This window comes from Cuculus canorus, chromosome 1 (assembly GCF_017976375.1).
Source record: "Cuculus canorus isolate bCucCan1 chromosome 1, bCucCan1.pri, whole genome shotgun sequence".
Lineage (NCBI taxonomy): Eukaryota > Metazoa > Chordata > Aves > Cuculiformes > Cuculidae > Cuculus > Cuculus canorus.
In genome coordinates, this window is record NC_071401.1 from 50,297,997 (window position 1) to 50,325,014 (window position 27,018).

Sequence of the window (27,018 nt, forward strand, 5' to 3'; positions counted from 1 at the left end):
ACTAACCAAAGGTCAGCAATGTCCCCCTGACAGCAATAAGCGCTGGCCATTGCACTCCCACTTATCCAAAACACACTTCCCCAACTCCTTCTGAGATCCCAGCGTGTTGGGAAGTGATACGCAGGCAGAGTGCATCTGGGGCCGATTCTTGTGCTACTCGGCGCAAGGCGACTCTTTGTTTCCATCACAGCAATCTTTTACTGGTCAACTTCTCTAATAATGGCTAAAAGGTTGCTTGTCATTCAAAAAGACAAAGCACACCAATTAAAAAGAAAAAACCATCTATGATTTCTTTACAAAGCATGGTAGCATTTTTCTCCTTGGAGGAAATTGTAATAATATTGACTACTTGTACCTCATCGTCTGAATAGTATTTCATTCTTTATTACACCACACTCAAACACAAATCTAAGACTGTGCAATTGCATAAAGATATAGAAGAAAAATCTATTTGGGTAATATAAAATTTACATAAATATTTTATAAGCCATTACGATAGTTACCTTTTTTTTAATGTAACCACAAGTATTACTTGAAGCCTCATGCTATAAGAATCGTGAACTATTTCAACGCTTTTACTCTTAAAATTTCACAATTGTGAAAATGGTTTCATTCCCTGTTTACCAATAGGTTTTTCCCGCCACAAAAACACAAGCCCAAAAAATTAATTAATACACAGAAACATAAAAACTACATGAGATTTGTGACTACATTTGGTCAAGTTTAGAAATTCCTTTTAATGGAAAAAGGCAGTTGATGTTTGCTCTGGGATCACTGAAGAAAGGAGGTAAAGGGAAAGAAAAAGCAAAACCAGAACAATAAAAGAAAAAACTGTTCACACATAAGAGAAAAATCTTACTTGAATTGAAGAATACCTTACTAAATTCTTAATTAATATAGCCCATTTATATTTTTGGTCTATAGAAAACGTAAAACTGTTACTTAAACAAATAAATTTTTACATTTTTTCCTGGTTGCTATTTCTCTGTTATAAATTCTGAGCAGTATAATTATAATATAAAAGGAAATACTTTTTTAATGAGATTTGGAGGTCTGACGGACAAATACGATTTCAAACAACACATAACTGGCTGACAGCAACAGGTAACTTTATACCATCACCTTTTCTTTCACAAGAAAGAACACTGGAGTGAGAAACGGAATTTAGGAAGCTTTTTTTTTGTGTGTTTTTTTAGAGGTGAACATTTCAGCAGTAGAGGTCAAGCAAAACATATTTTTCCCAGAGCAAGAACCTTTCTAGATTTGTGAAATGCAAAGCCAGATAAAAAATATTTTTTAAAACTATTTTTCTAACGAATAACAAGAGAAATTGAAGTAACATGTACACAACCGAACTGGAAGATGAATGCAGTTTAGAAGAATCGGAATGCTGCTTAAAATATCTTCCTCAGTTGTTTTTCAACTGTCAGGAATCTGTTTTGTAAGTTAGACAACTAAAAAAGCAGCCTTCAAGATACCAGGTTTTGAAATTGCTGAGATAAATTAGCATATAGATTTAACAGCTGATGTCTTGGTAAGAAAGAATCATCCCTTGCAGTATCAATACCCACTCGTACACTAGCACCAAGCTGAAGTCGTAAGAAATTTTTATATAAGTAAAGTCCATTTAAAGAATGGTTTGAGTGGTGATAACTTTCAAAACCTGGGGTGATCTTGAATTGCTGGCAAGAAGAAATTTAGAAACTTAGGTCAAAATATTTAAAATTACCCTCTTCTTTTGGCCAGATTCCTACAAAGATTCAGTGATGCCGAGCTGTTTACCTAGAGGTGCTTTGCTTTTACATATTTATGGATGTGGAGAAACATTAAAGTATTTAGTCTATCAGCAATGGTGTTAGCTCATTTACCAATGCCTGGCTTAGTAATGCCACCCGTTCTGCCTAATTTAATTAAAAAGGAAAAACAACCAACAAAACATACAGCAAAAATAAAACCATCTTTTTTATCTGGCAGAGAGAAAACTGAAAAAGCAAAACCTATTTTCATATGTGAAAATACAGCAAAGGCTACAAGACAATCAGGACAGTTAAGACCATTTCTGCTGCTGGGCTCAGTTCAGACTACCAAACTCAGAACCAGCTGAGGGAGCACTTTGGGTAGCTTGTTTTAAATGAGGTACAACAACATTGCTTTACCTGTACACCCATTAAGATTTTAGGCTTCCCTTGCTCTTGCAGTTTCAGTGCAGAGAATCCTATGTGCAAAAAAATGAATCCAAACAACTCAAGCAGCAGAAGAAATATTTCCAAGTACCTGGCTCTTTCCTGCCCTCTAAGTAAAGCAATGGACTCGTGCAGCTTTAGTAGTTTTTATGGTGCTGTATTTGCAGTAGTTGCCCTTAGATAAAACCGCGTGCAGTGCCATCTCCACACTCTTGCATCAAACCACTGCTGTGTTTTAGCACGGCTGGCTTGTGCTGCCATCAGTGTCAGCAGAAACAGAGCAAGTCCCTTGCCTGCACTCTTGAAACCCAGTGTTTTTTCTTGCCCTTGGCACCGTGGGGAACCAAAAAGTAACTCTCCCAAACCAGAATCTCCTCCTAATGCACCATTAAGAAGCTACTTACAAAATTAACATGCAAACACACCCTCACCCTCAAAAATGAGTATTTCCTGTATAGCATGACCTGTTATCACAAAGAATGTAAGCTAAATTTAAATCTTCTTTCCCTAAATAATATTAACCTTCTTTCCAGTAAGCCAGATTTCAAATTGTTTTGTTGTTCATGTTGCTTTCTGCTTCTGAGTGCCTTCATTGTGTTTCCAGGAATAATTGAGTGACAACTAATTACAGTCTTCTGATCACATGAAGGAAAATAAAGAAAGTAGAAAGTAAGTAAAATGCTAAAAAAAATTGGCAGCATCACAAGTTCTGCTTCGCTCTAAATGGCAAACAGCACTTCCCCACTGCGTTACTAAAATCTATAGATCATCTTACAGACAAAAGAAAATACATTCCTTGCATATGCAATACCTCTTGGCAAAAATTAATTGAATACTGCTTATCAGAGCAGCTGGATAGAGGATGTTCATACAATCTTCTACCAGGCTTCATCACACCTAAGTATTTTTCAGCACAGCAGACAAATGAGAACACTATGCTTCAAGGAAAAACAATGATACATGAGGAAAACTAACGCAGAGATCAGTGTCACCTTCTCATTTGGCTAAGGACACACAGAGAGGGACTAACAAACACCATATGCTTTATCTGACCGGGCGTGATGCCCTATAGCTGAACCGCTGGCAATAAACACAAGTTTGCAAATAGGGCCATTCAGACATAGATGAGATGTTCCTCTTTAGGAGCTTCTTCACCATTTTGTACATTTACACCCAAAGGAGGGGTACAGCAGCCCAGCTTCTCATGCTGCTGACTGCTCTGAGAGCATCTTTCTGCTAGCACAGCAATGTTGCAGGGACTGTGCTGCACCAACACTATTTAGCATAGATCACAAGTTAGGAGAAAACAATCTTGGAGCAGCAAATCACCTGGCAGCTTTATTGCAAGCAGCAGCAACACCCGAGGCAAAGGATGGACAACTACCTCATGCCCTTCCACTTTTCACTTGCCATGCAAATTTGAGCTGCCAAACCCAACTGCAAACAGAGAATAGGAGCTACTTAAATTCCCATTTCTCCAGCAGACTAAAGAAATTAGACTCTTCCCAAGCACTGCAACAAAAAGAGCTGTATTTATCAGGGAGCTACAGTTCCCTGCCCATCATGCCTTGAACAGCTGTAGTGAGTGAGCTGGTTTCTGACGGACAGCCAAGAAGTGTAATCTGAATCACACCATCCCACTGCTTATTCAGTACCGATAGCTGATGCTACCCTCATCTCGCTTGCTGGCTTGCTTTTTTTTAACGTTTTGACACTAGTCCTGAAAAGGAAGGATTTAAGTTAAACCCTTTTCAATAAAGCAAATGTGTTTTTGCAATTAAAGCCACACAATTAGCACTGACAAGCTCAGGTCAGCAGAACACAGATTATGCCGTTCAAATGCTCTGCCACTCAGTGCCTCCAGGAAAAAGCTGCAGGAGAGGAGAAAAGGGAAAAAAAAAAATCACCACACATTATTTAACAACTTGTGCTCTGATGCACTGCACCACTTGTGGATTTGTGGAGGGAGGTTCATTTATTTATTGACTTAAAATCCCTTTGGCTCTGGCCTCCTTCTCCACTGCTTCTATTCCTTCAAGATAACAAGAGCAAGAAGGCTGGTTAAATTTAGCAAAATTAACTTATCAAAAAAATCTTAAATAAATTTCAAAAGGCTCAAAATCTTTGCCTTAATTTTTTTCCCTTCATTCTTCGCAATAAAAGCATTTGCTTAAGATCTCCCTCATTCAGCCATTCTTACTGCCTAGACACAGAAATCACAGGTTTCTCTGTCCATGTGATGACACAGTGATTTATTTTAATTGAATGCTGTTGGTTTTAAAGGTATAAACAGTGTGTGTGTATATGTATAGATCACAAAACCAGAAATCTAAGCGTGGAAACTAAAAGAATTTCTCTCTCGCTAATTTTTACTCAGCTGTACTTAGTTCTGTTTTCTCAGAAATCTCTTTATGTCAATAATACAAACATTTGCACCTACAGAGCTTCAATATTAACATGATGACTCCCTTCTCCCTGTAAATATCCACATATTCTCAAAATGAGAATGGCATGACAGAAAAATACAAGCAAACAGATCACTCTACCAGCACAACTGATGACCACCACATAGGTAGTGCAGTGCTAATTTTGGACTTGCGATGTTGATCCCATTTCTACATCATCTCTCAAGAAAATGTGGGCTTCACTGCCATAAATGATTAAGTCCACGACTAAAGCTTTCTGTTTGCATCCAAGTGCTGCATACATGTTTATGACATCATTTAACTGACAACAGTACTTTAAAATTAATCTGCACAACCTGATTCAAACATTCCTGTGTCTGCACCAATCTATTGCTTTCAGAGGTTATAAGAGAGAAATAATAGATGATACAATGTCATAGAATTTCATATAAAGCTGAGGTCAAGTAGCTATAACTCTATTTACATTCGTTTCCAGCTCAGTGCGAGGCAAGAATCACTGGAAATCCCCAGGACAGCAACAGCATGTTCTGTTGCTCTTCTATATGTCAAGTTTATTCCTTCTGCAGGACAAGAGGATTCCCATAAGAGACTGGGAATTCCCAGCACGGAATTCCCAATTCAGAAAATTCATATGTCTTACAAAAAAAAGGGGGGAGGTGGAAGGAAAATAAAGTTAAATATCTATATGGTGCATGTTGTGTTTAGTAATATTTTCATAGCTTCAGGGCAGAAATTCAACTATTTCCTCCTGCTGGCACTGACAACACATATATATTTACGTATATTTGCATGTGCATAGACACACCATTTTTTACCCCTGCCAAGGATTTTGTGATAGAAAACCAAGCTATTTGTTGAGTTTCAGCTGTGGACTTGCACCAAACTGAAAATTTCCTTTTAAAGCCAGTTAAATTTGAATTGTGCTTCCTTATTAGCTTTTATAATTCAAATGAAAAGCAGGACACATCTTTCAGTACACTTTATTCTACAGGTGATGTAAAAAAAAAAAAAAAAACCAGAAAACCCAACCCTATGACCTGCAGTTTCAGTTGCACCAAGGAGAAATTTGTGTGGAATATATAATGAAAATGCAGATATATAGATCACGTTTCTTACCGTGTCCCCAGGCTTGACAGAAACTGCCACAACTGCTCCGGGCATGGGAGATCTCAAAATGCTGGAGGTGTCCTCTGCTGCTTTCTCTGGCATGTACTTGCTCAGCTCTGCAGCAACCTTCGTCAGTACTTGTATTTTGTACTAAAGAAAAGGAAGAGGAATATTTTAGAAAACTGCACTTTAACTCAAGTGGACAATCTGCACTGTTTTATGGTGTGTTTTTATATCATACATCTGTTAATGTGTTCTTCACGGGAGTGGCTGAAAATCACTGTTTGAAATCTTTATTCCGAGTTTCATTTTCAGGATACAGGAAAAAAAAAGGTAACCCCAATCTGCAGCAATGAGCACATAAAAGGAAAGAATCAAGTACAGTAAAGAAATGTCAGCTTCAATTAAAAAACAGGGCTAGAGAGGGAAGATAAAAATTAAAAATATATCTATATCCTTATGTTTATTGCACATTATCTTCAGAGGATTTGTGCTGGGCTGAACTGGAAATTCACCTTTTGGGAAAGTCTGCCAGATTTTTTTAACAGCGTGACTGATTTTAAACATCGTATTCACTTTTTAAACCTTTCTTTTTATCACCTATTTAATGTTTAAAGTTAATAACTTACTTAGATTTTGTGAGTGAAACATAATAAACCATTTCTATGCCTTTTTTTTTTCATGCACAGCCAGAATAATGGAACATTGTGGTTGTCTTGAATATACTTTATCTGTAATAGAAACTGCTCAGCAGCTGTTATTTACCTTGAGGAAAAGGAATATTTTCTCTGGTATGTTTTATAGCAATTAGAAATCGGAAAGAACACGGTGAACCTCAAGTGTCTGAGAGCATCCCTTTAAACAAAACCTCTCTTAAAACATACAAGTGTGTAAGCTAATTTCAGCTCCCTGCTTTTAGGATTTAAAAACTTGTAAGCGCTTTGACAGCACTCAGATGGCCTTCACGGTTGTCCCAGTGCACTTGAAACCGAATGCCAAAAGCCAGTAGATGGCAGCAGGTCTCTGCGTGAAACTCTGGCCTCACCAAGGCCAGAGAGAAGACCAGCACCAGGCTTCATCAATAATTTAAACAAAGGTTTTAATAATAAGCAATGGGTGAACTACATTTACAATTCAAATGTGTATTTTGCTGATGTAAAGTTCAACACCTTCCTTTGAACAGTATGTTTTCCTCCAAAACAATTAGCTATTGTTTTATTAGCAATAAAATGTCTTTACATTTCATTTTTACAGGGACAGAAAAAATCTGATATCCTTATGGTGAAGGTAAAGGGAGACTCTACCTTCTGCTTCTGCAGAGAGCAGAATAAGGTATTTAGAAATACATGCAAAAAGGTGATTAATTCTGCAATGACATCTTTAAAAGGCAGCTTTCAAAGCCAAATTAAAAATACATAACAGAGGATTATCATCCTCCATAAATGGCGTTTGGACACACAAGATTATGTGCAACGAACAGTGCAGCCGTTCAGTTAGAAACGCTTCCTTCTGATCAGAAATACAAGCAAATGGTTAAATGAACCAATCTCCCACCACCACCCCAGTAGATGTAATAAAAACACCAGGAGAGTATTCCCAGAAACTGTAAGTGGCACCCAAAGATCTGACAACCCATTGCCAAACACGTCCCTTGGTTACAATTGATATGACACAGGGAAACCAGCACCATTTTGTATGCAAAAAGCTGCTTTAACTCCAAGCCTCCTGCAGGCACCATCGCAACAATTAAGACTGTGGCACTCACATTTTCAAACCCAACATACAGATAGTTCTCTCCCTGCACAAGCAACTACCTTCAATGGGGTGTGTTCCCTCCAGTTTCTTTTCCTTGCACGTATGCTGTAGGGAGAGGGGAGGCTATGCCTATAGGAGATTCGATGACAGAAGCTGCAAATAGAATTGCAGCAGTGTGACAAGTCAAATAATAACATCTTATGCATGTTTCTTTACTCTTGAGTGTCTGTTTTGCAATCAAGACATACAAGTGTCTGCCAGTTTCTGAAGGATATGATCCTTAAGTGAAATTACTGTGCAAATAAAAGCTTTTTACTCCTATTAAAATTCATCTGAGTCATAAGTGGCAAGGAAAAAAAGCTTGCAGAGTGTATTCTGCTGTCAATCTAATAAACATTCTGTGCAGAGGGACTATTTATCAAAGATAAATTGTACTTAAAAGTCCTTCATTAAATCTATGGGGGGGAATATAATTACACCAAATTGCACAGTTTCAGTATCCATGGTTAGTGTCTTCTTTGTATTCAGAGTTTGAAAATAAAGAAAAAAAGAAAAAAAGGAAGAACACAGAAATAAGTTAGATTTGTTGACCATATTGTTGCCTCTTTCAAGAGACTATTTTGATATGATTTCAAAGGATCGGGTTTAGATGCCATTTAGTTTTTTTAAGCCACACACAACCCTTCTGAGCTGCCCAATTTCAAAATTTAAACTTGAAGTGAATGCTAGACCATACACATTCATCTAGGTTACAGTGTTTTTTGCAGGGACTGAAATACAGAATTCCCTAAGCACTGCACAACATACAGCAGGAGGGGAGGAAATATGTTCCTCAGTATGCTGCACTTTAAAGCTCAGTTCTCCACACCAAGTTAAAATATCCCTACCAAACATTGTTTTTACTATCTTTATAATTTTCATATCTTTTAGATTCCTTTCTCTGCAGGACTCCTGCTTTGCTTGGAGTGAGATGTAAGAGTCAGTACACTCAAAGCTTTAAAACACAGGTCTTTGTTATTGATGAGATGTTCCTTTTCCTTTTGTATTTGTTTATTGTTCTTTAGTCTGTTTGGGGGATAAGCAAGTTAGTGTAATCAAAAAGGAAAAAATAACAACAGTAAACTTCTGGGGAAAGGCCTTTTTTGGCACAGTTGCTTCACAAATGACCTTTCAGAATATAAAAAGACAAAGCCCAAAGAAAGGTTCCTTCTTTAAGATTAGCTTTGATGTATTTCTACTGCTGGCTGGACCCCACTAAATACCCGTATAAGCGTCCCTTTGTAAGGCTGTTTCTTATTTCTGGGAGCTGAGCTGTGCAGAGGGGGAGCACGGGGCTGAGCACCTAACAGAAGGTGCATCTTGTGAGCACCACAAGGCTCTCTGGGAGATCGCATCAAACAACGCCTGCCAGTGCCACTTAAACGAAGATAATTGAGAATATACCCCATTTTTCCATTCCATAATTAACACTGCCGCCGTGCCTTTGATTTAGTGAGGACAACGCTGTACATACAAAGCAGAAGTTTTGATATGCTACTAATGGACTGCAGATGAGGTTCAAGCTTTTTTCTCCATCTTCACAAGGAGGAGGTAGAGATGGGAGAAAGAAGGGGCATAAATTGGGGAAGGCTGTAAAGTTTGGGTTATAAATAGAGACCAGAAGGTTTCCACTGGCCTAAACCAGAAGAAACATCTGTTGGAGTCATAAATAGATGGCAGGTGGACTCTCAAAGCAAGGAAATCTGCTAGCCATCAGATCTGAGCTGATGAGTAGTTGTCACCAGCCACTGCTTCACTCCACAGGGTTTCAGAGCCTAATTCTGCCAACCAAAGTAAAGTAAATAAAGAGGTACCAGAAAGGAGCCATACAGCTTTTGATGGCAAAGAAAACAGGTGCTTTTCTTCCACAAGACTGTTGGGAGTCCATAATCAGTTGTGAATAATTATAGTAGGGAAAAGTAATGTTAATAGTTTTCTAAGGGTAACAGTATCCTGTCCTGCCTCTCCCACTAAATGAATTGGATGTTTATGTAACGCAAAGCTACTTCTTATAATGAAATCACTGTGACAAAATAGAAGATAACAAAAAGCTGTAATAATGGCAATGTAAAGGAGCAAGGGGGGAATGGGAGTGAAACCAAGTGCAGCGAAAATCATGCCTTGGTTTTTGTAGATAAATACCGTACCAATTCCTCAAGTGAGTAGACAAGTAGACAAGCTGCTACAAAAAAAGAGGTGGCCAGGCCACATACAATGCCACCTTTGCTTAAAAACAAGTTCTGTAGTTTTCACAGATATGGTTCCCCTGCTGTGTACAACAGAATATTATAAACCTTCACTAAATGCTCAAAACTGCACTCTGTTACATCTCACATTAGTTTATTGAATATGATCTTCCCTGTACACCTGAAACTCGCGTCCCCAGAAGCTGTAAACGTTCAAACTCCATTGGAGATTTTATAGAGCCATCTAATGTAGCACTATCCATGTGTTACTTACAGCAGTGTTTGGACTGCTGACCAGATGTGAATTTTCAGTACGCTTTACCTAAATGTTCAACCATGTTCCTCAAACGTCTGTCATTCTTGTGGTCAGAAGAGGGAAAACCTGATATAGCTCAGATTTCAGTAGAGAAACTGTCTGCTGTGAGTCTTCATTATTTTCACTACAGTCTCATTTCTGGAATCAGTGAAATTTATTAACTGTGGTCACATAATTTCCCTTTAACATTCCTAATCCACATCCTGCCTCAAAGTGTTGTTACCTGCGGTTTGACGGTCATAGATTCACAAGTAGTATTCTGTTAGGTATTTGTTCAAATCAGCAATGTTCCAGCACTGAACACAATGAGCACACTGCTTTTTTTTTTAATTAACCATTATACATTTTAACATCGTGACCGTCCCCTTGCCTAGATTTCCACCACGGCATCTAAACAGGAAAATGATGTATTTATTCCATACTACTTGAAGGTGTCAGGCAGCACCTTCTTTCAGAGTCAAGGATTTCCTCCTCAACAAGGAGATAATGGCATTTTGCAAATCACAGAGGCTTTCTTCCCAGCTCTTGAGTTCTAGAGCTGATTTACTTCCATGGGGTGGTGGTTGGGACTGGCATGAACACCTGCACAAAATAACAGCACGTTTAGTCTAAGGGAGGAGCAGACACTCCACATGCTACGGAGACTGAAAAATATTAAAAAAAGAAAAAAAAAAGCCACAAAATTCATGAGCCTTTAGTAGCAGAAAAGGGAAAGAAAAGAGAGAAGCCTCACCACCACACAGCACAAGCTCCAGCAGCAGAAACTTAATTAGAATTGTAATTCAGCCACATTTCCTACTTTCCATCCCTTGTGTGATACGTAATTAACACTCTAGAGAAACCTATCAAGGGTTAAAGCTAGGCAAAAAAAACCCCAAAAAAACCACATTCCCCTCCACTTCAGACTCGGACAGAAGCAAAAAAACCGTCCAGACTGCGAGCTTGGAGGTGTCCTTCCCTCGGAGCTGGGTGCGAGGAGCAGGGAACGGCGAGGGAGCAGCGGCTGGAGCAGCCTGTTAGCACAACGCTCTGACAACTCCATCAGCGCAGTCTCAAGGTAGCTGTCAATCAGGATGCATCATTTAATACAACAGCACACTGAGGATTTTCTCCTACAACCCACATGACAGCGTATCTACAGCTCTATTTATATCAGCGCCCGGTTGTGTTTACAACGCGGTTGTAATTAGAAAGGATGCAACAGGCAGCAATATTATTCAGATTCCCATTTTGCCTCGCTGCCGCGTAAAAGTGCGATCTTGCTTCACAGAGTCATGCTAAATGACAAAAGCGCTATTTTCTTCGGTCTCCGTGCTCAGACAGCACTTCATTTGCAGCTATCTATAATTAGATTAATGGTGTAGTGCCGTACAAAGCAAGCCCACTTCACATCAGATAGCATATGAATTAGGACAAACACTTATTTCAATTCCAGGCAGAGAAAGCAGTGGCTGGGGTATTTAGCATACCCTTTATGGTGGAATGAGATGTTAATTGTGTACCATTACCTCTAAACTGCTTGCTTGTTGTATAAATCACTGTGCTAATTGATGCAGAGATAGAAACGTAGCCACAGGCAAGAAAGCAACGGAATGAGAGCTGAAGATGGTGGATAAAGGATTATCGAGTACAACCATATGGAGATGAGGTTCCTTTGAAACCTGCCCACAAGCAGTACCACTATGAACTACAGGGGAAAAAGTGCTGCACTGATGCGTAAGAAAAAAAAAAAACCACCAAATTATCTTTCACATCATCGTTTCAGAACGGAATCTGAGTACCCGAGCCGAGCAGAAAACTAAAGAATAAACGAGTGTAATGAGCCTCAACACACGCTTCCAAAAGAGAAGCAGCAGGCTAAGCATGCCCTGGGAATAGTCACCACAGTGCCTGGATTTCAGCGGCCTGAGTTAATAAGTAACACTTGCAAACTATCCAGAGCAGATGTTCCCCTGACCCATCTGAGGACCAGAAATGCAGACTCTTTCAACAGAAACTCTGTGCTAATAAATAAACAAACAGCGCAAGACATTCAAGTGGCGACATTCGAGTGGTTAAATGTCCTAATAGGGAGAAAGAAGGAGAGCAGCTTTTACGCACCTTTAGTTACAACTACACGTATTCCAGCCCATGCACGAGAAAAGCCCCGAAGATCCCCCTGCACGTGCAGGGGAAGCGGGAGAGGAGAATCCCTCAGGAGTAACAAGTAGCTGTGCAAGCAGCACCACAACAGACGGAGCCTGGGGTTGTAGCTGTTTGCCGTGTCTAAACCAACACCATAGCCATGGGGGAATTCATAACTCCAGTGTTCGTAGAATCATAGAATCACCAGGTTGGAAAGGATCCACTGGATCATCGAGTCCAACCATTCCTAACACTCCCTTAAACCATGTCCCTAAGCACTTCATCCACCCTTTCCTTAAACACCTCCAGGGAAGGTGACTCGACCACCTCCCTGGGCAGCCTGTTCCAGGGCCCGATGACTCTTTCTGTGAAGAATTTTTTTCTGATATCCAGCCTGAACCTCCCCTTCAGCTTGAGGCCATTCCCCCTTGTCCTGTCCCCTGTCACTTGGGAGAAGAGGCCAGCTCCCTCCTCTCCACAACCTCCTTTCAGGTAGTGTAGAGAGTAATAAGGTCTCCCCTCAGCCTCCTCTTCTCCAGGCTAAACAACCCCAGCTCTCTCAGCCACTCCTCATAAGACTCGTTCTCCAGCCCCCTCACCAGCTTCGTTGCTCTTCTCTGGACACGCTCCAGAGCCTCAACATCCTTCTTGTGGTGAGAGGCCCAGAACTGAACACAGTGCTCAAGGTGCAGCCTCACCAGTGCCGAGTACAGAGGGAGAATAACCTTGTTGATTCTCTCGCCTTAAATAAACAGTGTGCTTGACCAAATCCCCTGCCCAAACTCCCTACCACACAAATGTTCAGCTTTCCCTTCTAGCTGGACACCTTTTATTCGCAAAATAGGTTGGACCATAATGCTTTTCGGACCCTTCCCTCTCTGCTAGGTTTGGCTGACGGTGATAAATTGAATCAAAGTTAGTGGGCAATCGGAGAAAAAAGTGCACGCAACAGACACCCGGCACACCTGCCTGGGCCTTGATGTCTTGGCAAAGGTGCTTAAAAATAGCATTATGAAAGGAAGATGAGGTACAATGCCATCTTGACCATCGCATTCAAGGGCAAGCTAACCGGGTGACACGCTCACCTTTGAGCCATGCTTCCTCCCATACAGACATTGCAAATCTCTTTGGCTCTAGTACACATGATGGAGACAACACCACTACACTCTAAATCATCTCCCCCCTGCCCCCAAATTATTATATAAACTTTTTTTCTCAAGCTTCTTGTTAGAAAATTTGGTTGAACTTGCACACGGCTTAAGACTTAGCTTCATCCTTTGATCATAACAAAATGCCAAGACAGAATGCTGGCAACTGAAATACGACTCGATGTCCTGTTCTAAGAAAATGTATTTCCCTCACTCAACACGATACTTGAGCAATTGCTGACTTTCAGCCATGAACTCTAAGATCTTAGCATGGTGAAATAAACTTCTGGAAAATACAAGTTATCTTCCCCTTGAGTGTTCAATCCCCACTATTCTTCAAGTGTTTGATACTGCCTTAGCTTAAAAGAGCAAAGGGAATGCATTATATCTCCTAGATATCTCGCCATCCTAGGGTTCATTAAAAAGAGCGAGGTAGGCATTTTCTAACCTTGTTTTACATTTTCTTTTGGAACTCCTTGTTTTCCCTACGTATGCTAATTATTAATGGGGGAGGGCGTACAGTGTTTCCATAGTGTTTATTGACCTCAGTTGCCAAAGAAATACACATGACACATATATATGTATATCCATGTATAGAAGGGAGGGTTTAGGGGTGGACAGTTACCCATTACAAACAAGCAGTGTTAATGTACAAATTACTGCTTGCTGCAAAATCAAGTGAATAGCAGAAGAGAAACACGTATTGGCTGATGGAAGCGCTTCAATTACTCTGAGGGGAACCTTTAAATTATTTCCAACACAGTACACCAAACAGGAATGAGTAGAGTGATGTTTAAGACAGCATTCACTGTTTTGAAATGACTCAACAGTTGAGATTTCGGTCACCAGACATAAAAAGCCTGTGGATTATCCTCCTTTATCACTGAAGCTTACAACTTTAAGGAAACACTAGCTATGCTTGGCCAACCAAAGGGACCTATGAAACAAATGGCAGTAGGAAAAACCCTGTGTTGACTACTTTGAAGTAACACCTCCCAGGTGTGGCTAGCTGACATAAATGGAAACGTATTGAGGAAAAGAGCTGTGAAGGTCTGTAACAGTCCTGTTCCTAATCATTAATCACGTTTTTTTAGACCATTTAAACTAGCCCATTAGAGCCTGCAGCAAAATGCCAACACTCCCATCACTTGCCTGTCAGCAGTGCTGGTGTTAACAGAGCAAAATATATGGTTTCCATGACCGTGCCCCAGTTCTACAGCATTTGCTACCTTTAATTGAAAAAGGCAGTTAAACACAAGGTAAATCATTCGGTTAACTAAGCTGTTTAATAACACATAATTGATAACGTCAATATGTTACACTGACATAATGCATCACTTTCATCACTCTTATGCTTCAAATACAGTCAAGTTATACTTCAAACATTTATTTTATATTTGCTATTTAATGAAAAACCCAGGGAGAACCACTTTGAGTACCACATGTGGTACACACTTCCAATACACAGCAGTGCCTCAACTTATCTGCGTGTTGGTTAGAAATAGGTTCCTTCCACAACGCTTGCAACTCTGTGAAAATGGTTATGTCATTAGCAACTTGCTTTTTGTTTCAAAACACCAGAAGCTCCTACTGAAATAACACATATTTCTCTGATAAAATCTGTTGAAAAAAAGAGCATGAAAAAATCTGCACTAGAAAAAGCAACTACTTGTTTCCTGAAATGCGTCCCAATCTTGCAGGCTTTTACCTAACTTTGTTAGTACAGGGCAAATCACATGCTTAAGTGCTTACAAAATTATACCCCCTAAAATATGGAATATGATCTGGAGCAGGAAAACATATATATCTTATCTTTTTTCTTATAAAAATATCTTATCAGCTATGTACAGGCAGTGCACTTCAACATGACTAACCCCATTATACAATACAGTGGGGGTTTAACATGTGTTATTAAAAAAATATATTTCTGTGAGTATCTTAGATGGGCAAGAACATTTGGCCTGTTTATTACATAACAGTTAAAATGCAACCACTGACAAGAACCATGCAATTCTCTCTTGATCACGAAGCACAGAAAAGCACATGGTTGCAAAGGGGGGTGGGTTTTTAGGTAAAAAAAAAAATACACTTTTCCTCAAAATAAAAACCCAAAACAAACAAGCAAAACAAACAAACAAACAGAAGTGCAATTACTTTTAGTGACCACTGTTACAGGATGCATGCAGGAAAAGAAGCTGATGGTACTAGGCAAGACAAAACCATGCTGCCACTTTGAACCTTCATTACCTACATGCAACTATAACGTTTCTTTGCTCTGAAATTTGTATTGTATCACAGGCAAAATGGCTAGGAAGGTTCAGTACTCTGAAACTAAAAATATGCTGCCTCATAAGTAGCCACTTGCCCTCCTCCTCTTCTTATAACTGAAAAGTAGCTGTAGGTAGTGGTAACGATTTCACTACAACTAAGCCTTTAAACATCTTTCAGAGAGACGTTCAAGTTCACTGTTGAAGGAGAAAAGTTACGCAGATGTCCAACTAATAAAGGTTGCAAAGAACTGCACTGGCCACAGGTGATCACCAAGTTGTCTCCATGTCTTGTTAAGGTAACTTGTTAAGAGTATGGACTCTCACAGCCATAAGAAGTAAGTCCATTGATAATGAACTGCACAAGGCTCTCAAAAGCATCCTGTAGAGTCTGGTTTGGCTAGAGATCTGGATGATATATGTAAGTTAATGAATTATAAAAAGGGAAAAGCCAACAAAGATGTGTAAAACTATAGTACCAATCATACAGCAACACAACACTTGTAGGATACTTACTATTTTTCAGCCTGGCTCATTTTGATTAACTACAAATTTGTAAGTTATTGAATAAGGAAGCACTTTTTGAAAAGTAGTACCTGATTTAAGGCACAACACATCCCCCTCTAGAAAAAAGCAAACTACTGAGTAGAACGGATTTACAGAAATGTCAAGCAAATGCCACAATTTCTAGACATCAATGTTTTTCCTCCTCTGGGTAGCCAAGGAATAATAAATGTTTGACTCCTCTTCCCTTTAAGCTCAGCATTACTTTTGGCATTCACTTAAGCGGAAGGAAAAGCAGAGCACAGAGGCCTTTCATTCACTGTGAGGCTACCTACAACTACATACAACATTTAGATAGGTCTTATTTTCCGCTGACTGCAAAATGGTTTTAGTCTGTGTGTTTCATATGGAGAAAATTGCAGAGCAAACTGCATTCTTTCACAGCTTACAAAGTTTTCTAATGGTTGGGCAAGCACTGGTTAGAGCTTGGTCTGTTAATTTGCCTTGGAGTGCTTCCAAATATTACTTGGTAAACTACAGCATCTTTCTGTTTTGTTATGTACAGCATGTAGCACAATGACATCTACAACTGGAGAAAAAGCCATGAAGGAAGCCAAAGCTTTTTTACAAAGATTCGATTCAGACTTCAAAGCTCTCTGGATTGAAATACGGATTTAGTGAAGTTAACGTATGAAGCCCCTTGAACCTGGGCAAGTCCAGATGCATTAGTAAGGCTGTTGCAAACTCAAAATTCAAAGCAGGAATCTAGCTTGTATGAGGGGAAGCTGTGAGAAAGGAGTGACTTCATGTATAAGAACTCAAGACATATAAGATGGCGCAAATTTATATAAACTGCGTGATAATTTCTTCCGTACGCCTTCCTGCCGTACTCTCTGCTCTCACATCACAGCAATTACACAGCCTGGCAACTGATTTAGGTATTTTAGTAACATTACTGTTCAGGGTAGAGATAGAGATGCTTTAAAACTTGGATCTAGTTTTGTCCTGGACTTGTTTCTGTCAGCAGTCCCACTGATTTCAGCAAGGTCATGGTTTTGTTCAAGATACTTCAGTGAGAACTTTAAATTCAGTAAGAACTAAGTGAGCTGCTATACTGAATGTTAATATGGATGTACTTGCCAGGCAAAAAATTGTTTGAAAAAATAATCCCTTATCCTTACTATCTTCCTCAGGGCAGGGTTGGTGAAAAACTTATGTACAGGGAAAGTTGTGCTCTACTTCTTCATTCCTCAGTTTATAAAAACATATTTTTTAATTCAGGTGCAATAAAATTACCAAAAAGACTGATGAAAATCCACAAAAACTCTGTAAGTTTTATGATCTGTAACAAATCAGTTTTATATTATGTTCCTCAATTGTTGTGGATATTAAATCATCATGGAAGTCTTAGCAATAGCACTGTTACAGCACCAGTATTATACCTGTTTCCTAACATCAAATTTCCAGAGATCATTTAATGGCATTAAGATGGATATCTACATTAGCAATAAATGCACATTCTCTAATATTGGTAATTAAAAAATGCATGCCGTTGAATCTGTGATTACTAGCAGCACTATTCATATAGGACTTAAAATGCTCTTTTATGTTACAGACTAGTGCTATTTTAATTCAAGCCTTACATGACAATCTTTGCTAATGTCTAAGGACTAGCTCCAATAAAAGACTTGCACACCCAAAATAGGACACTTAGGCAGAACTGTAACACCTAAATCCCAAATGGCAATATAAACCCCTGATCATCTGTCACCTTACACTGAAGGTACTTACATTATGTGCTCCTCCCTGATGCAAAATACATGTTTAGAGTTCTGCTGCTACACCTCCTCAGAACCAAGTAATAGAGCTACTTCCTTGTCTGAACCCAGATGTGACCCAGAAGCCAGGAAAGCAGCGTCCAGTTCTTCTCTAGGGACCATTTCTACATTTTTCTTTCAACTGACATTGCATATCATACATAAAATATTGCAGAGCAGACAGAAATAAAAACAGAAAATTTGAGATCAAATGGATAGTAAAAACTGAAAAAAAGAAAACTGTCAAAGACTACCCTCTTATTTTTCAGCTCTAAGCACTCATGTAGTTGAACATATCCCTTATGTGTGCTGAGAATTTGGATCAGATAGTTCAAAAATAGAATTATATTTATAAATATTTCACTCACATAGATATAAAGTTAATAATTGTCAAATACTCATTAGACAATTTATGACTGAGCTGTCTTAGCCCAAAGGCATAAGAGTCATGTAAGAGGCTCAGGTAAGAAGTGAGACCTGGGAGTCATTTACCAGTCAACAGCAACATTATTCAGTGGATTCGGGGATGAAGTAGTGAACATTACTGTATGCAATTATGCCTGATAGGGCAGTAGGATGCAATCACCCAAAGATCCGAGTAGAACACCTCAGTTAACACCTCATAACGAGCCTCCCAAAGTCATTAATGTGTGAGCTTCGGCCACTACTTCATAATTGATTTAACCTCTGTCCTCAGAGCAATATTTTGAAGTTGTTGGTTAAAGTGATTTAGTATTTATTTTTTTAAATAGACTAGGTTTTTGTGAGGCATTCAGAGCACGGAGTACATTGATCTCAGTATTTTCATCTGCTTCTGACTCAGTTTTTGACATAACAATTAAAGGATCTTGTGAAACTATTTCAGATGATCTCAATGAAAACAGTGGAGGAAGAAAGCTAGAAATGTTTCTTTAAATGCAGATGAAACTCAAAGATAACGGACTTTGAATAAATATTTTATCAGTCCTACTCTTCACTTCACTGAACAATCATTTTTTAACGTCATGGGAAATATATCTGCAATTGCCATTATAAGATTTCTTTTTGAGACGCACTTTATACATCTGTCCTATCTCATTACATATCTAAACTACACAATTTCTCACATCATCATTTTTCTGAGTGTAATCCAACAAAATGATTACTCAACCTACTAGATTTGGACTACTACACCTGCAGCTACTACTGGTTTAGGCCCTAGAACTATTTTCCAAGGTTACCAGGCTAACTTCTCTGCTGGTTTAAAAGGTGACATGCAACTTGCAGAGCACTTCGATCACTACAGAACATCATCAAGTTTCTTTAGAACGTAGTCAAGTTTCTTTAACTGTGGGTCTTTGCTTCCAAATAAACAAAACCACTTTTCACAAGAAACCTGAACTGATTCTCAAGTCTGTTGTTAATTATACAGTGAATTTCTCTACACTTTGAGAAGACTAGGAGTGATCCAGTGGCCACAAGGTGAAAAACAGTCAACTGGGAAGAATTTTCACAGTGATATCACAGTAGGGTAAGGCATCCATAGTTAATTTTTTTTTTTTCAACATACCAAGTAATCACATTTGGCATAAATAGCACCCTGAGTGAGTCTGTGTATCAATAATTATATAAACCTGGTGTGGAAACAGGAAAAGAAGCTAGCAACAACAAAGAACGTTGCTGAGAAATAGAAATTCCTGAGCATTGCTGTGTAGAGTAGAATGAGGACGAAGAGAAAGAAAGTGTTATAAGACTGGAAATTACTAGTACTGATTTTATCCATCATAATATTCTCACTACTCACTATAACGTTAGGAAGAAACATGCAAGTTATCCTGATGCTTTAAAGAGTCCCAATTTGTCAAATTTGCAAAGAACTAGAACTGAGAATGTTTCACCTTAGGATAAGATCAAAGTTGAACAGATCAGTCTTATAATATTATTGATGAATAAAATTTTAAAGTGACACACAGCAAAACCTCCCCCCCAAAAAAGAAATATATATATATATATATATTGGGTTTTTTTTTAAAGCTGAAATGTATCCAGCATAGCTGAAATTTGGCTGACAAGGCAGTCTTGTTCTGGGTGCTAAAGGAGGACTTTCATCAGTAGATAACTAAAATTGCAACACACGTGACCAAGCAGGGTAGATGTATTGAAAGGACAATTAAGATGTAGCTCAGCATTAAATACGTCAAAATGGACTCAGTAATTTAAATATTTACAAAAGAAGACCACTCCTGCTGTGTAAGGCAGGCTGTTATGCAGTCACAAGTGGAGAAAGGGGACAAGAAAGTAATAAAACTGGTTCTGTGGCTTGAAGGCTAAGGAACTCAGCTGAGGAGAGGAGAAAACTGCCCTATGGTCTCTTCTCCCAGAGTTACCTGACTGCCTCATCTAACACAGGGAAATGGTTCTGAAAACAGGGACCAGAATCTGCTTTCCCAGAAGAATGGCTCAAGCAGTAAGTTTGTTCTTCTGTCCCCTTAAGACTTGGCAATTACAATACACTGCAGGGACAGAGCAGATTTTAATTCCACCATGTGGAATTCAGCACAGAACTCCTGTCTCCAGCCTTCTGGGCAAGCACTATCTGCAGCCAAGGGAGATGCAAAAAGTGAGCATCTCTGCCTTCTGCTGCTATGAAATTTGATGAATGTAGACACAAAGCTGCCAGGCTTTGGGTTAAACTCAATGCTGCCCACCCATGCTAGATGTTTTCTGCAGAGTCTTCTTTTAGAAGGCTTGAGATGAGTTTAAGTACTTTGTTTCAGCAGCACAGTGAGAATAAGTGAACATTTGATGGGTAGTTCCCCACCACCTCTAATTAGACAGTGTGGTGGTGCTACAACTTGGTTGCAAGTTATTTTATCTTAAATATTTAAAATGAGATGAGCCACAGGGCATTGGCAGAATTCTCAGTGTCTCCTACTCTCTTCATATGGAATGTGATAATTGGTAACTTAGTTTTTCATATACTAAGACTTCAAGATTAATTGTACAGCCTATGAAGATAACGTTTGGGGTATACGATCAATGTCTAAATCTCAGTTGCATGGTTGCCTGTAAAAGGATTCTGTGTTTCACAGTTTTGTTGCTTTAGCTTCTGCAACCTTTACTTTAATACAGTTCGCTACCATTACAAAGGAATAGATGCAAGAGCAATTGCAAGACAAATCTCTATGGTTTACTCATGCTTGTGGGAGCTGTTCTTATTGTACTTGCCCTTTCTTCTGCTCTTTCATAGGGCCAATCGCTTGAAAGATGATCAAGCAAAAAGGTATAATCAACACAACTCCCTTCTCCCATTCCTAGTTATTTGCTTGTTTTGGAAGATAATGAGTTTTGACAGCAGAGTACATTAGTCAGAATAATATTTGAAGGTTCAAAATGTGCTGACCTACAATACAACCAAGGACCTGGTTTGCTGCTGCCAACGAAGACTGCAGTTCCACTTACAGAATGCCAGAGGATTTGGTACCAATTGGGGTCCTATTTTAAGATCGATTATAGGCATTGGATTTCTCTTCCTCCTTTAATACAAAACAAAACCAAAATTTGTTTACTGCCATTATGAAGGGGTAACCATGCTAAAGCTTGCAGCTGTAAGTTGCCTCATGATACCATATTACTAAATGCCCTTCACTGTTTATAGAGTCAATAGAACATAATTAAATGACTTCATAGAATCAAATTAATTTCTCCTATACGGTATTCATTTTAAAATGGAATCAATGTTATTTACCCTACCTGACAATAATGCCCTGTGCTTCACATAAGATTGATTCAATACCAGCAGGTAGTTATCAATAAATGCGCTTTGCTGTGGTAAATGAACACAATCAATACTCAGAAATGTGAGTTTGACTGAATTGTAACTGAAGTGAAGGTTGAGTTTTGTTCAGCTCTTTTTACTTCTTTTAGGTATCCTGTAAGGAGAATCTGAATTTCACAGCAAGCACCAGTACAGTAACCATCTGAAAAATGGCAGCACCATTGCACATTGAACACTGTAACCCTCTGACAAGGTTACGCTGCACAAGAAAGCAGACAGAAAAAAAGGAAAGCACAAAAAAGAAATATCAGAGATTCTCAGCATCTCTTGAAAAACATGATTGTTTGAACTCTTAAGCATCACATGAGTGATGTGAAAGACAAGTCTGTATAATGGAGGGCGTGTTGCATTAATTTCAATTTGTTTTGTTCAATACCAGATAAGAATGAAAAGCTATAGCTCTAGGTAGGATATCCCAAAACATCATTTTTCATTTCTAAAAGATATACGAATGTAGTATCGGTTAATATAAGCTAAAAATAACTTTAAGTTATATTACATATATTGGAAAAAAAAACCAACCTCATGTCAATGAGATTGATGCAATTCCTCTATTAACTTCAAATGAACTACAGAGAGGTACTTGGGCAAAGTCATTTAATTTATGGCAATTTTAAAGTAAAACATGTGAAAAGGAGATTAGAAGATAATAAAGATATGGGTGCTCATGACCAGTCACTTTCAGTGGCAGCTGGTCTTCTGGTTGCTTTCGCTCTTATAAAATGTGTCCTTGAATCCCCAAAATTCTTCAGTTTTTTCATCTTTTTAAGCCAGTCTTCACTCTTCCTAGAGTAACTTAACCTAGTTTGCACTATTTCTGAAGTCATGCTGCAGCAATTTCCCAGCTAGCAAGATACTGCTTCTTTCCAGCAAGTTCCTCAACCTTTACATGTACTGAATAATCCTGCCTTTGCTTTATATAAAATTCTAGGAAGTACACTGAAGAAAAGCACTTCCACAGCACACCGAATCTCATCTTTTACTGCTGATTTAGTATTCAGACATTCTTTGTGTAAGGGCCAAGAAAACAAAAGCAGAATGCTTTAGAATAACATTGGCACATTTTGATATGTTTAGTGAGAGAGAGGTGAACAGCGATTTTAAATATAAGCAGACTTCACAGTTCACATCTTTCAGAACAAGTGTATCAAGACTGAAGTCGTCTTTCTTGGAAAAAAATTCTCAGAATTTATGAAAATTTAAAAAAATTTCTTTCCTTAAGAAAAAAAATAGAACCTGATCATATATACCATCAATCCTAGTTTTGATGTCTGCTTGCAAAGAATACGGTAAGCCAGCATGCATCATCCATCTTTCCTCTGCTTTACTTGAGTTTCATAAAAATAATCTTATGTCAACCATAATGTACTGCAGTTCTCCTCAAAATAGCATGAATACTGTATCTGGCTTCGCAGAAATCCAAAATAAAGAGAAAACTGAAAAAAACCCAGTGTTTATAACTTACATTTAAAGTTTTTTCCCCTAAAATATTAAACCACAAGCAGAAGAGAAGCTTCTGTAATTTACATTTCAAGTGCATGTAAGGACAAACACTAAATCAATACAACATATGTTCAGTGCAGTAAAGTTACTGTAACTGCTGGAGTCCACAAAACTAAAGGTTTGCCAGTGAGGCAATTTAACAGGTAGCAGTCAACAACCACCATGGTATACTTTTTCTTTTCTTTGTTGTTTTATCTTTTTGTGCCTACTCCTCCTAACTTCATTTCCCCAGCATTTTATTATTTCAGGTGAAATACTAGTTATTAATTTGCTTTATAATTTCAGTAATTCATTTAACATTCACATTAACATAGTTATATGCAGGAAAAAAAACCAATCTAAGCTTTCCTATCACGTGCAGAACCTTTATAAACAATATTCATATATAATATATGCACATAAATCTATAGTGTGTGTGTACAAATTACGTACATATTTACATCTGAGGTTTATAAAACCTTTTCTCTTACAGTTTTAAGAGTTCATTCCTGTGCAAGAATGTATTTAGGAGGTTAAAGAGATAAATGCTTTTTTAAATTGCGATCAGCAAGATGAAACAGGGAACAAACCAATGTTTTCTCTTGCTTTCATACATTTTGAAAGACATCCTTAAAGGAAGTTTTGTTTTTCGGTTAAGGTATTAGTACGTCACCATTAGACAGAAGCTGTTGTTAATGCTCTAGGTAAATTCTAGGCTCTAAGAGGAACTTTTTGTAATATCTCACCCAGCTTTAGGGGTAAGGTTCAGGTACCATTGCCATTTTGGATGCTTTAAACTGTCCGATCTGGCTTCTACATGCTGCTCCAGAAAACTACAGGGCACCTCTAAGTCCTGCATTATAGCTGACAGCCCCATAGAGATGCCTTGGGTACACTATACGCATGAAAGTTAGAAAACAAACTTTGAACATGGGAATTTAGACCCCTTTACAGTCAAAGCAGAGAAGCACGTGGAAAAGAATCGCCCTGGAAGTACCTGATTCTCTCTAGTGACCACATAATCTCAGATTGTGATGCCTAATTTTTTGCTGCTTCCATTAGGGCAGATCAAACTCAGAATTCTCTGTGTTTCTGTTTCCTACCTACAAGATATGAGAACAACAAGGCCTGACACCCCAGCAATGTTTCAAGGGCACATTCACAAATTAGTGTGAAGGACATCAGAATGTAGCAGGTATCAGTTTCAATTCTGGAAAATGCCGTCCTTGACTTGGGAAACAATGTTTCCCAAGCAAAAGAGACACAGGACAGGAAAACACAACTTTATTCTTTAAAAGGAAGCACAGCTATGTAGTTTTATCACAGTGGGATAATGAAAACCTCTGCGCAAAAAGCCTGGAGTAGGGCGAGGGGATTAGAAAAGTCACTCTTTGATTAATTTTCTGGTGGATGGCTGGGAGGGAGTTGCATGGCTTTACTCCATGGCAGCTGAGTTTGCTTAAGACAAAGCACATCAAATAGTTTCTGAATTTCCCGCAGGCAGTTCATCTGCATTACTGGACCTGGAGAGGTGGAAAGCCTTTCGGACTGTGAAGGCAGGCAGATCGAAACTTATCTATGAGGTATACACTGAAGACTTTTGTATAGTCTTTAAGTAAGGAAGAGCAGATAGGTGCCGGGTTGAAGCTTGGCAGAATGTTAACATGCACACATGTGGTGAAGGAGAACTGGGCTGAAAGGGCCCACGGTCATTAAGAAGGCACAATTTTCCTCAAGCTTCTTGGCAGTTCTGGTCATCAACACAACATAGGTACTCTCCCTTCAAACAACTGTGTGAAGCACAGCGGATTTGTCACACAAATACACAAGCGACCATATATTATTTCTGATTCAAGCAATACATCATTTACTCGCTGTTCAATGTGGAATTCCAAACAGGCAAGTCTAATCATTTTAATTTCTAGTTATTTTACCCACTTTACTAATTACCATTACAGCACTGATTAGTTTGTAATAGTTATTCATTAGCTGTAAATTGAACAAGAGCTGATTTGAGGTAATTGCTTCCTCGACACGTTCTGGGGACTACGTATTTATTTCATAGTCAACAGATAATGACTCTGATGAATTGCATGGTGAATTGCAAAGACTAAAAGAATCACTGGCAAAGCCCTAAAATATTCTCAGAACCACCTCTACTTTTCTGTGTGTGGATTATTTGGTAAAAAACAGCTTTCTTCCCGCCAGAGTAACCAAGGAAGTTACTGTAGATCAAACATTATAGGTAGAAAAATAGACTTCAAGACAGCTCAGTATTATGTCTTACAAATTTGTCTTGGAGAAAGGCTGTATTTTGCCTGTGTGAGGCCCTCTTTACAGATGATTACTATGTCTCGTTTCTGGAGAACAGTTGTTTGTCCTTGCACTCAGCGTTCTCCTCCTTACCTCACCGATCCCCAGCAACAAAAACATCTTCCTCAGAGACAAAAACCACACATGAGGAGAATATTTCTTGTTTCACTGGTTTGCAGTTGCCGTGACTGGAAATGCAGGCTATTTCATAGGGAAGACATGGAAACCAGGACCAGAGGATGTGCCTCAAACATCCCCAGGCATCTTCCTTATCCCACTTGGCCCATTTACATGTTTAGCTTACTTTTGCCATTTTGTTGAGGCCTGTGTTTTAGAACTCATCTTGAGGAAGCATTGATCAAGCCCCATCATTCTCACTACCCACCATTTAACTGGAAAGCAAGTGCAGGATACAACAAGAGATACACTCCTAGAGACAAGATATTGATTCCTTTTTCCATTAAGCAGTAATTTGTTATCCATGGGATATTCATCCACTTGTGGAAACTCATGAAATTTCTGACTTTGATGTGGCCAAGTGAAGTGAGCAACCCTCAGATTGATCCCAATAAACCTCCAATCAGAGCAAGCTGCTCTAGTGGTTATGTTACCTTAAATACCAGATGCAATGTCAGGAAAATGTATTACCAGGGAGGAATGAATTAAACCCCGTTAAAAACTGTCCACAATCAATCATCTAAGAACATTGGTGAAGTAAAAGTAACTCCAGCAGAATTTCCTTGCTTTTACTGCTCAGGTCTCTTTCTCAGGTCTCTGCTCCTGTCTCTTACAGTTTTGGCTACAATGGGGTCAAAATTGAAGACTGGAACTTTATGATTCTTTTTCATGATCCTTACCTTAGAGACTGAATGGTTTTATTCTCCGATCCAGACCGTGCCCCCAAAGATGGGAACTCACAGTGAGCGACAAACAAGAAGCTTAGAAGGATGGCAGCAACATAACACTACTCCCTCAAATTATTTCAACTGACTCAGAAGCAAAAACAATGGAAGAGAACAAAAACGTAGTTTAGTTCATATGGCCAAAACTAGTAAACCTAAGATGCAATTATTTGGGAAACACCCAAGCCTTTTCCTTTAAGCCTTGAGTCACTGCTTTACTTGATGGAACACAAATAGAAAGCACAATATTTAGCAGAAACAAAACAATACAGAAATACCAAAATGGATACAGAACAGGTCAGAAGAACTTCAGACAGGAATGGGTTTTGTTATAGCTTATCATGACACCAAAGACAGATCAAATGACCTCCCAATATATCTTATACTCTATGAAACTTGAACAATGCTTGAAAAAACAAAAATATGTGGTGGGGGAAGATGGAAGTGATGAATTTACTTTAGATGCCTGTCTTAGCAACTTCTATTTTTACATCATCTGATCTGTCGCCTTTGCTCATCACCCAAAATACACTCCTCTCCTCCCCTGCCCAAGCCACCCTCCCAAGTTCTACAATGAGTTCCATTGATTTTTGAGACATATTGTCAACTACCTAATAATTTAACTGGTAGTA

The 27,018-nt window shown here is 38.7% G+C and overlaps 1 protein-coding gene across 1 annotated transcript in view; it reads right to left on the reverse strand.

The window, feature by feature from the left end:
• PCCA (propionyl-CoA carboxylase subunit alpha) overlaps positions 1-27,018 on the reverse strand; it is a 289,809-nt gene that overhangs the window by 10,923 nt on the left and 251,868 nt on the right. The window contains exon 22 of the mRNA XM_054064867.1: positions 5,726-5,866. Within this exon, the coding sequence (XP_053920842.1) occupies positions 5,726-5,866 (141 nt within the window). The remainder of the gene's footprint in view (positions 1-5,725; positions 5,867-27,018) is intronic.